Consider the following 11,611-nt stretch of genomic DNA (forward strand, 5'->3'; position numbering starts at 1 on the left):
ACCGGCTCGATACTCGGGCCTTGAGAACGGGTTTTGAGAGAGAACGTCAAAAAATAAATGATTACAATTGAAACTCGACACATGTTAAACAATAGATATTCACTACCACCTCATAGATCTATGTCATCGGACACGAGTCAAGATTTGTCAGTCATTTAATATCTAGCTGTCAGCGGACCATTTGCGACGATGACAGTGAGCCGCTAGGATGCTGAGCCATTTGCCCCGTCTCATTACCCGAATGATTGCTTCACCTGGTCAATAAACCCTTGACAGTCGGCTCGAGAGTTGGATAGTGGTCCGCGTAACTACATTTAACAAATTACATCTTTCCAGGATGATTGCTTCACTGGGTCAATAAACCCTTAGCAGTCCGCTGGGGTGTTGGGTAGCGGTCCGCTATGCAACATCTAACATAATTGCATTTTAAACTTTGTAATTTAGTTACATCTATTTAACTCTCAAACTTTTCAAAGTTGTCATAAATTACACATATTATTAAAGTACTTGGGTATAAACCCGCGTGACACGCGAGTGGAATAACATGTCACTAAAAAAAACAATTTAAACATACGTTTAAATTAACATACTACTTGTTCATATTTGTTACCAAAGTATTATAAAATTACATTGTCTTAAGATTCAAACTTCAAAATTACAATAACTTAATTTAAATAAAACCACCAAAAGACATTAACAAAAACACTAACCATGTTCTTTGATATTAAAACATCATCAAAGTCTTCAAAAGTTATATCAACATAAACTCTCATTTCCTAAACACCTAAAAAGTTATAAAAACAACACAATATTCAATTAAATTAAACTTAACATAACAACATGTTTAATAATTACTAACATCTAAGCATTACAAAGTTGTTATGTACAACCTACAAATTTAAAGTTCATAAATATAGTTATTAGTTGGTCTAAAAAGATTTTGACAATATACTTCTTTTATTAAATCTATCAACAATATCTAAAGCATTAATATATTACCTTCTCCTTCATCATCGGACAACAAACTTTCCGGATAACCATCATAATCACTTTCATAGTTTGCACATTCGGCTAACCATTTAACCTTCAAACCCACCTCCCTTTCCAACTCAAGATGTGCAATTTCTTTTCTATGATTAGATAACTTCAACATATCTAGCTCTCTTAAAATGAACAAATCATCACAAACTACTGAAAAATCGAAGTCAAATTATTTATTACGATAATTAACATAAATATAATTGAAGATTCGTTGATTTTAAAATTGATAAAAGAAGATATCTATGGGCCTAAATTAATGGGCTTATTCAAATGGATCATGTTAAAAACAAATAAAATTATAGACAAATTAAAATTTAATTAAATATTAAAAACTTATTTTTTTTCTAAGATTTAAGTTACGTTTTTTTAAAAAACTTACTAATTTTAAAACACAAAATATTGTTAAAAATATATTATTATATAAAAGGTATAATTTCTTACCAAATTAAACTCTAATATAAATATCTGATAAAGATATATATACAGACAATATACTTGATGCTCCAAAGCCTCAGAACTCTAACCTTAAGAGTTGATGTTGATGTTTTGAGAACATCAATTTCATTTAGCATGGTAAAGGTTTGAGCTTCCATTGTCATATGCTTAAAATGAAAATATAAAACAGTTAAATAAAGTGGCCGAAAACTAAACACAATTATCAAAAGTGTACAAGCTTACATGACAGAAAATACGAATGGGATAAAAGGGATATGATTATGAAAATTGATTATGTTGTTACATATTATATAGTAGAATGTAGAGAATATAAATTTTGTTAAACGTATTATGTATAGAAAGTTTCTAAAAATAAGTTTGAATATAATCAACCGGTTTATTGTAAATTATTATATCCAAAGATAAAAAATTCTTTAGGAAAATCAAAAATACTATTATTAGACTAATAATACCTTGAAGATTATAAATTACAAACAGAATTTGTATTCAAATCATAATATCCAAAAATAAAAATTTGATTATCAAAAAAAGTATATTAAGAATGTATGATTATATACTACTCCGTATTATTTAATATTCATAAATATTATATAAAAATAAAAGATTAGTTATTAAATTATTTTCTTAAATATAGTTATTTTAGTCAAACCTTTAATAAATTTGAAGTTCAAATTTAAGTCAAAACGTAAACTAATAATAGAATCAATTAGGTACATTAATATTTATAATAAATTATAGAATAAAATATATTTGGAAGATGAATATTATAATTAATGTAATTTAAATTTAAATTAGATATTAAATTGGCCGGAAAAAATCAAAATTGGACAGAAATTGGTTGAAAAAAAACATAAATTACAAAGTGGCCAGAAGACAATTAAGAATTTTCACGAGAATTCAATTATGAATGTTGACTAAAGAAAAAATAACAAATTGGCCGGAAAATATCATTAAACATAAAAATATGTTTATAACAAAGTGGCCGGAATATAGTCATTGGATATTATAACAAAACAAACTGGCCGGAATATATTTATCGGATGTTATTATAATAATTAGGCATCTCAATGTGCAAAAATTGTCTGTTAATTACCTTTAATATGTTCATCGGAGAATTGATCTGTTATACGAATCATCAATTGAGGCAAAAAAACATTATCACATCTCCTATAACAAACGATGAATTGAACGGAATCCAAACGATTTGAGACCTTTCCACATATGGAAGTGAAGAATAACATGGTGAATAATGGAGAAGTCGGAATATGACGGCCGGAATTAGAGTTTAATGGTAGCGGCAGATTAGGTTTAGTATGTTCGTATAGAGATTAGAGAGAAAAATGACTGGGTGGATTGTTTGTGGCTTATGGAAAGTGGAGCGGTTTTTTTTTGGGGGTTTTGTGATTAAGATGACACATGGCTGCAAATTAGAGACTCTTAAAATAGAAATTTGATGAGTTGGAGGTCTAGCTGGACAGCCTAATAGAATGACATGTGATATAATTATATTGCTTTAATATATTAGTAAGATTAGATCAATCGTGTGTTAGAATGATAATCCGATACTCTTCGTGGAGGGAGGTGTGCGGATCAATTAAGATGTAACTAAATTAATTTAGTCAACGTGTTGAAAAAGTTATTTAAACAAGGCAGCCAAGATTAGGATAAGAACATATTTAATATGTTAGATAATGATAAAAATAAATGATGATGAACTTTAAAGTTAAAGGGTTATTATTCGTTCTTTAAAGATTTTACTGATTAAATATTTACTTGAGAATTTTAATAAGCACAGTCGTACATTTTATTATTACTAGCCAGTTGCCCGCGCGATGCAGCGGTGTACGTAGAAACGCAACCGTTGTAAGTACATTTGTAATCGCAACGGTACGTGCGAAACCCGAGAGTGGTATGCATTTAACGTGTCATCGGGCTTGTAACCGGTGCCAGTAAGCGCACCACATAATGCCTATACGCGAGCAACCGATATGTATAAACAATGTCATCCATGTAACTGATGCTTGAACACGCATAACAGGTGGCGACAAGCAAGAAGCAAAGATGAAATGTACAATAATTTCAAATAAACTACTTTTAACCCAATCCTTTTTTACGAACCTATTTCGACCCGAAAGCGTTTTAACCTGAAGCCCGTTTTGACATTAACCCTTTCGATCTAAACCCACCCCAACATGAACTAAATTAACCCTTCTTGTATTAACCTATTCCAACCCTAAACCGTTCCAACACCATTAGTCGAACATGCCCGACCTATTACTGGTAATAATTGGTAATCATGTTACATGTTAGTTTTTTAAAAATTAATAAACTGTAGCAATACCATACTCAAATTAAAGATAATAAAATGCTCGTTTTTATTGTGTAATTTTTTAGAAAAAATATTAACGTGTGAAAAAGTTATGGCCGTTTAAATGTTGTGGGGTAGTTGGTTAATAATTAGGGGGGAAATATGTAACTATTTAATATACTAACAAACTTTGATTAAAATTGAAGGACCACTATTGTATATTATATTTGGATATGCAAAGACTACTTTACCCTTAAATTCTTAAAATATTATGCATTGTTATTTGTATAATATGCAACAAGAGTGGTACCTCTTAAAATTTAAAAGGTCCCTTACTCCTATATTATATATAGTATAGATTATTATTATTATTAAGAGTTATATTTCATTATTTATCTTCATTTTTTACAAAAAAGATTAAAATCTACAATCATAAGTCACCAACTACCCCCAATCAGTTTTTAATTATCATGGAAGGAGATGTGAATACTGAATTTTGAATTTGATTGTAACTAAGTTTTACGTAACGAGCTTTCAGGTGACAGGTTTTCTTTGAAATAGAATATGACAGGCTTAGTTACTCAACACTGTCTGCGATCTTAGACGTATAAAATCGCCTTTTGTTATTTGATTACCCAAAATAATATGTCAGTATTCGTTGTTCTTTTAAAAAAAAATTCATCAACCACTTGGGCCTATTAACCACTTCACAATGATTAGTTAGCAAGTCATTATAATTTAATTCACTAGAATAATCCTTAACAATAGCTTTAAATGCCATGTTTTGGTTACTTCCCCTATTTACTAGATGAAACATGGTATATGCTAGTTACAATACTTTATACAAAAACTACGCAATTATTTATGGGGACCATTTTATCTAGTGAAATTCAAAACACACGAGTTGTAAATAAAGACGAAAAGTACCAAATAAACTTTTGTTTCTAACTTCAATTTATATAAGATAAGGTTATTAAATGAAGATGACATGAACCAGAAAATAATATCAAGCACATGAACCTAAATACGACATGTGCTTTTACAGGTTGATACTTGACATGAACACGACACGTTTAACTCCATAATTCTCTCTGTTTTTTTTTTCATGTGAGTATTTTATAATTTTTAATTTACACATTATTATACTTCTTAAAAAATATATATTTGAAATTTGCCAATTTTAACTTTTAAACTCTACTAAAAAAGTTACCTAAATAAGTAATACTTACACAACCACACATTAAAAAAAAAACTCAACCTATAATTATCGTGTTGTGTCAGAAATTCACATTCCTACGTAAGATGATGAAGTAACACTTTACCGAACGTTCTCTTTCCTTATCTTTTTTTAGCATCCAAGCATATGGGTATTATGTTATTGTCTGTTTTTGTCGGGACGAACCACCACCCCCTCACGAATCTAAAACGCTTCGTAAAAATCCAAATTTCAATATAAGCCTATAAGGTATTAAACATACAAATCCAAAACTTTTAATTTAAAATTAAAAAATAAAATTCAAATTTTAAACAACGAAACAAAATAAAATAATGGTTTGATTTCTTCTGTCAAACTGTCGCCCCTATAATCTCCTGTATTTAAGTTGTTTAACCAGTAAAAGACTCACACTAGCAGATTCAACACTGTAACTTCCTCCTAACCCCCCTCTCTCTCTAATTGACTTTTCAATATCACCAATTTTCACAACATTCAATTAACCAGATTCCATTGATGATCGAAACCCATCTCAAAAGATTTCAATAATAAGGTACTCCCCGTTCTTATTTTAATCAAATCTATATGCATTTACCTTTTAAATAATTAATTTTGTTTATATTATCGAATTTTATGTCTTTATGTTGTTGTTCTATGATATTGTGTGTTTATGTTTTACTACTTCACTATTTCACCATTTTTTTTTGTTATTTGTATCTTTTTATATTTACATATGTTGTTTGTTTTGGAGTCGATGGTTAAGCACCCTCTCGATTCAGAGGTAATGTTTGCCTGGTGGTGTTCTTAATTTTGTTATTATTATCGGATTTATGTTTGTATGTTGTTGCTCTATGATATTATGTGTTTCTGTTTTACTACGTTACTCTTTCACAATTTTTGTTATTTGTAAATGTTTATATCTGTATATGTTTGTTTTGGAGTCGGTGGTTTTCATGGAAGCAACCTCTTGATTCAGAGGTAATGTTTGCCTAGGGGTGTTCCAAAAACCAAAATTTAGGTTTTTGAATTTTTTAAAATTGTTTGGTTTCAGTTTTTGGTTGAGGTTCTGATTAGTTTTGGTTTTTCGGTCTTATCATTTGATCTTGAAAATTCTGCATCGAAAAAAATAACCCAAAATCATGAATTTGAGCGTTAACCACTCTGTTAATTGATAAACAGTTGTTTATTATACCTCTGGATTAAAATAACTGAGTTACATATTTATTAAAATCTTTATAAAATACAAATTATAATAGAAAAACAAAAATAATTAAAATTTATAAATTCGTTTTTTAATTATTAATTATTGTTACATGCAAAATCGAAACCTAACATTTAATTCCGTTTACAAAAACATAAAACCATACCGTAGGTTTTTGTTTTTTAATTTTTCGATCTTATATCGTTTTTTTATGTTCCATACATACGCTTTGGTGGTTGGATCAATATTATGTAAGTGGAGTTTGAGAGTTGCTTTGAAACAAAAAAAAAAATAAAAAGAAAAATGACAATGTATAACATCAGTTAATTTTTTTCTTTTATGTTTTTTCTATTTTATTACATGCAAAACCGAAACTTAATATTTAGTTCCGTTTACAAAAACATAAAGCAAAACTATAAAATTTTGTTTTGATTTGGTATTTTAGTTTTTCGGTTTTAAATCGGTTTTCAGTTCCATACGCACCCCTTGGTCGTTGGATTAATTATTATCTAAGTGGAGTTGAGAGTTGCTTTGAATTAAAGACAATCGGCGCCCTTTAAAGCCCATCCTCGCTGTCATTTTCTGTTTTTTTTATGAATGTGTCGTTTTTGCGGAGAATTGAGGGCATAAATACATAAACTATTAATATTTATTAAATAATAATAATCAGCGAAAACAACAACGAGAGAGCAAGATATATGTATACATATAGAGAGAGAAACTAAGTACTAATTTAAAGGGTTTTTTTAGAGAGAGAATGGTTGAGTCCAGTCAATCAATCATGGAAGAAGAGAGCCTTAATTTCTCTACCTGTTCTTGTTCATCAACCAGTTGTTAGATTTGGTAGGTCTTTTAATTTTAATTTTCACTTTTTTTTTCATCCTTTTATTTTCTTTTTAAATCTATATTTATGTGCTTGTTCTTCAGTTGAAGTTGTGTTTTTTTTTTTTTTTTTTTTTTTTGCTGAAATTATTGAAGTTTACTCATGTGTTTATGTTGTTTGAGTTTAAGCATAGTTTTATAATTTTTACTTATTTTTGATATTTTATTTTGTTTTTGAATCTATATTTATGTGTTTGTTCTTCAGTTGAATTTGTTTGTTTTTTAGTTGAAATAATTGAAGTTTAATCATGAAAATATGTGAAAGTTTATGTTGTTTTGAGACTTTGAGCATAGTTTTATTTTATTTTTGTTATTTTTGATATTTTATTTTGTTTTTGAATCTATATATTTGTGTTTGTTCTTCAGTTGAATTTTTGTTTTTTAGTTGAAATTATTGAAGTTTCATCATTATTATATGTGAAGGTTTATGTTGTTTGAGCATAGTTTTATTTTATTTTTACTTACTTTTTATATTTTATTTTGTTAGCTTGTACTCTTCAGTTGAATTTGTGTTTTTAGTTGAAATTATTGAAGTTTAATAATGAAAAATATGTAATTTTATTTTGTTTGAACATATATATATATATATATATATATATATATATATATTTCACTTTTTTGTTTAATTCCTTAATTTAGCCTTTTCTTTAAATGGGATTTGTGGATATAGAATTATAGATAATGTTTTTATGCTTGTTTAAGGTAGGAAAACATATCTGGTTGTACTGTTCATGTCTGGTACTATATCAATCATGCTTTTCATCATGGAATCTTGTTCATTCCATTTATGCTCATAAAGTTAATATTATTATTATTGTTATTATTATGTCTGTGTTTTTAGTTTCCTTTTTAACTCATGGAATCAATTCCTTTTTAGGGTTTGTTTGGTAACACTAGTTTCAAATTACATAATTGATTTCAATATTTTGAAGTTAAATTTTGTTCTATGTTATATATTTAATGTTAATGTGTTATTGATGATAATATTAATGTTGTTGATTTTATGTGCTAGGTTATAGGTTAGATATACTTGATATGGATTTCTCAGAATCTACGAAAGTCGTATACGATCGAGTCCAAAAAATCGAACCGGAAAACGTGTCCAAGATTATCGGGTACCTTCTGTTACAAGATCATGGCGAACGCGAAATGATACGTTTGGCATTCGGGCCAGATAATTTAATACATGGGTTAATCAAACAAGCCCGAACCCACCTTAACCTAGCTTCAAACACATCTGGTCAACCGGTTACACCTCCTCGAGTCAACTCCATGCCCGAGATGCCAATCGGCCTGATTCACTTCACACCTTTCTCTCCTTCGACCCGTCATTCACCGTTAACAATACAAGTGCCGAACCGTTGTTGTGACCATCATGGTCAACCGGTTGACTTTGTCCCGATGGTTTACCCGGCTTCGTATCCAGAGGATTATAATCTTCACAACCACCTTCGTTTCATGTCGTTAGAGGATCAAATGGAGCCTGTTAACAGCCCTGATTTGGGCCCACGGGCTAATCGGAGGTCACCGAGTTTACCTGAGTTTCCGTTTAAAGTTTGTCATTATTTCATCAAAGGGTTTTGTAGACATGGAAACAATTGTAGGTATTTGCATCCTACCCCTGAAAGCTTTTCACAAATCTTTAGCCCTAAATTCGAGGACGAAAACGTCTTTTCGCCCATGTCACTCGAGAAATTAGAGATGGAACTCACTGAGTTACTGAAATCAAGACGCGGGTTTCCGGTTTCCATAGCTTCTTTACCGATGATATATTATGAAAAGTTCGGTAAAACCCTTCAAGCTGACGGGTATTTGACCGAAAGTCAAAGGCATGGGAAAGCCGGTTATAGTTTGACCAAACTTCTCGCTCGCCTTAAAAGCATTTGTCTCATTGACAGGTCAAATTCTTTTAACCATTATATCTTACATGTACATGGGTCAGTTTTGGTTTGGGCTCAAACCAAACCGAGAACTGAGATTCAGTTTTTGGGTTTTTTGTAAACCATTCGGTTCGGTTTTTTCTGGTTTACCATTTGGGCTTGAAAATTTTGGGCTGAATAAAATTGGCCCAAAATTATGAATACGATCCCAAATCTTACTGTTAATTAATGACTAATTGATAATTATAAATTTGCTAATAAATTGAGTTACGCTATTTATTAAATTCTTCTAAATTACTTAGCATTTAAAATAATAAATAAAAAAAACTATAATTTGATTTGGTTTTTTCGGTTTAATTACATGCAAATCCGAACTGAAAATCCGGTTTAAAAAAAAAAAATAGTACCAAATCCTTAGTTTATTTGGGTTCGTTTTTTTTGCTGACGGATTGGTTTTTTGGGTTTCTTGCATTTCCCTATCCTACAAGTTGTTTGGGTTAGTCAACCATTTGACTCGTTTGACATTTGTTCTTATTATGTCGATAGGCCACATGGGCAACACGCGGTGGTGCTGGCTGATGACATGGCAAAATTTATGGATCATATTGGAGATAGAAACGAACATGGTGGAATTGTGGCGGGTTCTCGACAGATATATTTGACTTTTCCAGCTGAAAGTACATTTTCCGAGCTTGACGTTTATAATTATTTCAAGTAAGGAGTATAGTTATGAAGTTAAACTTGGTTTCATGCTACAATGTTACATTTGTACATGACAAGAATTGATTTATTAATTATTTTTTTTTGTGCGTATGTTTATGACAGCAAATTTGGGCCGGTTCGTGACGTGAGAATCCCATGTCAGCAAAAGAGAATGTTTGGATTCGTGACATTTGTGTTTGCAGATACTGTTAGGCATATTTTAAACAAGGGGAATCCTCATTTTGTTAGTGGTGCACGTGTTTTGGTCAAACCGTACCGTGAAAAATGCAAGATTGATGATAGGTACGACCTTTATTATTTGTTATCCGTTTTTGTTTTCGAATCATAAATGTTAGTATTCTTTATCCATTTTGGACGTCATATACGTACCTCATGATTACGTCTTGACTTATATAATATCATATTTATTCGACAGAAAATCATAACATCAAATATACTTATTTTTGTATTCATGATGTTCATACCTTCACATAAGACATGTATTAGGTAACAAAAGTTTTAAATGTATTATGGTCATATTATAAGTTCTAATTAATGAAATTGGTATATATGCATATGAAAATTGCGCTTTGAATGATCGAATTCGAATATATTTTTTCAGGAAAAATGGTTTCACATATCAACATCCTATGTACCAAGGTTCTCACTGTCTTGATACCGAACTCGGGCTGGAGTCAAGTGAGATTTATATCATATTTGTGATAAATAAGCCGATGAACAGTTTTATTAACAATATTTTAAATTCAGTATTTTATTTAATGCTTGTATTTTTCTCTAAAAATTTCCCTTTTGTTTATATGCTTGCTCATAGGCAATGCTCACGGACAACAAACGGACTTCCATTCGAACGAGCGTTTTAACTATTTTATCGATGTTTTAAACAACGGTTCTGCCAGTGAACAAAATATTAGTCAGATTAATACCAAATACAACGAGCAAGAAAGGTATGTTTACAATCAATATGATGATATGATGTCGCGTATCAGATTAATAACATTAATAACAACGGCATTTTGTTATATAATTTGCAGTAGCCAGGGACTGAATCTTCCGGATAGCCCGTTTGCATCGGGATTAGGGGGTGAAATATCGACAGTTATATAGTGTTCTTCGGAGGTAACCTTTGCAGGTTTATAGAGAGATAGAGATGACAGAATATCAAAAGAGTTTGATAATGATTATAATATGAGAAAGATGATACAAAGAGTGTTTTTAGGGTGGTAAACAAGGTTGAAGAAAAGGGTACAGAAAAAGTTATGATTGTAACTAAGTTATGGTTTTTAAATTTTTAAGTTTTTAGAAGTATAGCAAGGCTGCGGAAAATAGGCGGCCGAAAGTATAAAATAATGAAGTAGGAGGGGTGAAAGTGAAAATTGCAGAGAAGTGTTTCTGCATGTTTGGTAATTACCTTACTAAGTTATATATATGTTCTGATAATAAAGACTTTAGTTTATACAAAGTTTCTGTTTTTTAGATATTATTATTTGCCTGTGATTGCAGCAAATTTATGTATAGTGTCATGGTGTGATTCTGGTTGAAGTGGCATAGAAAACACATCAATTCCTGTAAACGAAATGAATGAACATAAACAAGGACATGTTTATGTACATGTCCTCGTTCATCTAATTTTAAATGAACATGAACACTTAATTGGACAAACATCTATGTTCATGTTCATTTGTTTAAAAAGTCAACATGTTTGTGTTTGTTCATTTGGAATCAAGTGAACAATTTTTAGATCATAAATGAGCATTAATGAAAAAAATTAAACAAAGATGAATGAGCATATATGAACGAATGGTAATTAATATAAACAAGCGTAAACAACACAAACGAATAAATATAAAACGTTAAGTATATAAGTATATGATTCATCGAAAAATTCATCGCAAAAAGTATATAAGCGA

The 11,611-nt window shown here is 30.1% G+C and overlaps 1 protein-coding gene across 1 annotated transcript; it reads left to right on the forward strand.

Annotated features, from left to right (window-relative positions):
• Positions 1-6,879: 6,879 nt before the first annotated feature.
• LOC143595302 (zinc finger CCCH domain-containing protein 18-like) lies at positions 6,880-11,100 on the forward strand. The gene is made up of 7 exons (XM_077074348.1): positions 6,880-7,062; positions 8,114-8,999; positions 9,528-9,695; positions 9,807-9,986; positions 10,306-10,382; positions 10,516-10,648; positions 10,736-11,100. The coding sequence occupies exons 2-7, from the start codon at positions 8,137-8,139 to the stop codon at positions 10,806-10,808; spliced, it is 1,494 nt and encodes a 497-aa protein (XP_076930463.1). The 5' UTR covers positions 6,880-7,062; positions 8,114-8,136; the 3' UTR covers positions 10,809-11,100.
• Positions 11,101-11,611: the final 511 nt, after the last annotated feature.

This window comes from Bidens hawaiensis, unplaced genomic scaffold, assembly GCF_021521415.1.
Source record: "Bidens hawaiensis isolate Kalapana, Puna unplaced genomic scaffold, B.hawaiensis_p1.1 tig00044876_1, whole genome shotgun sequence".
Taxonomy (NCBI): domain Eukaryota; kingdom Viridiplantae; phylum Streptophyta; class Magnoliopsida; order Asterales; family Asteraceae; genus Bidens; species Bidens hawaiensis.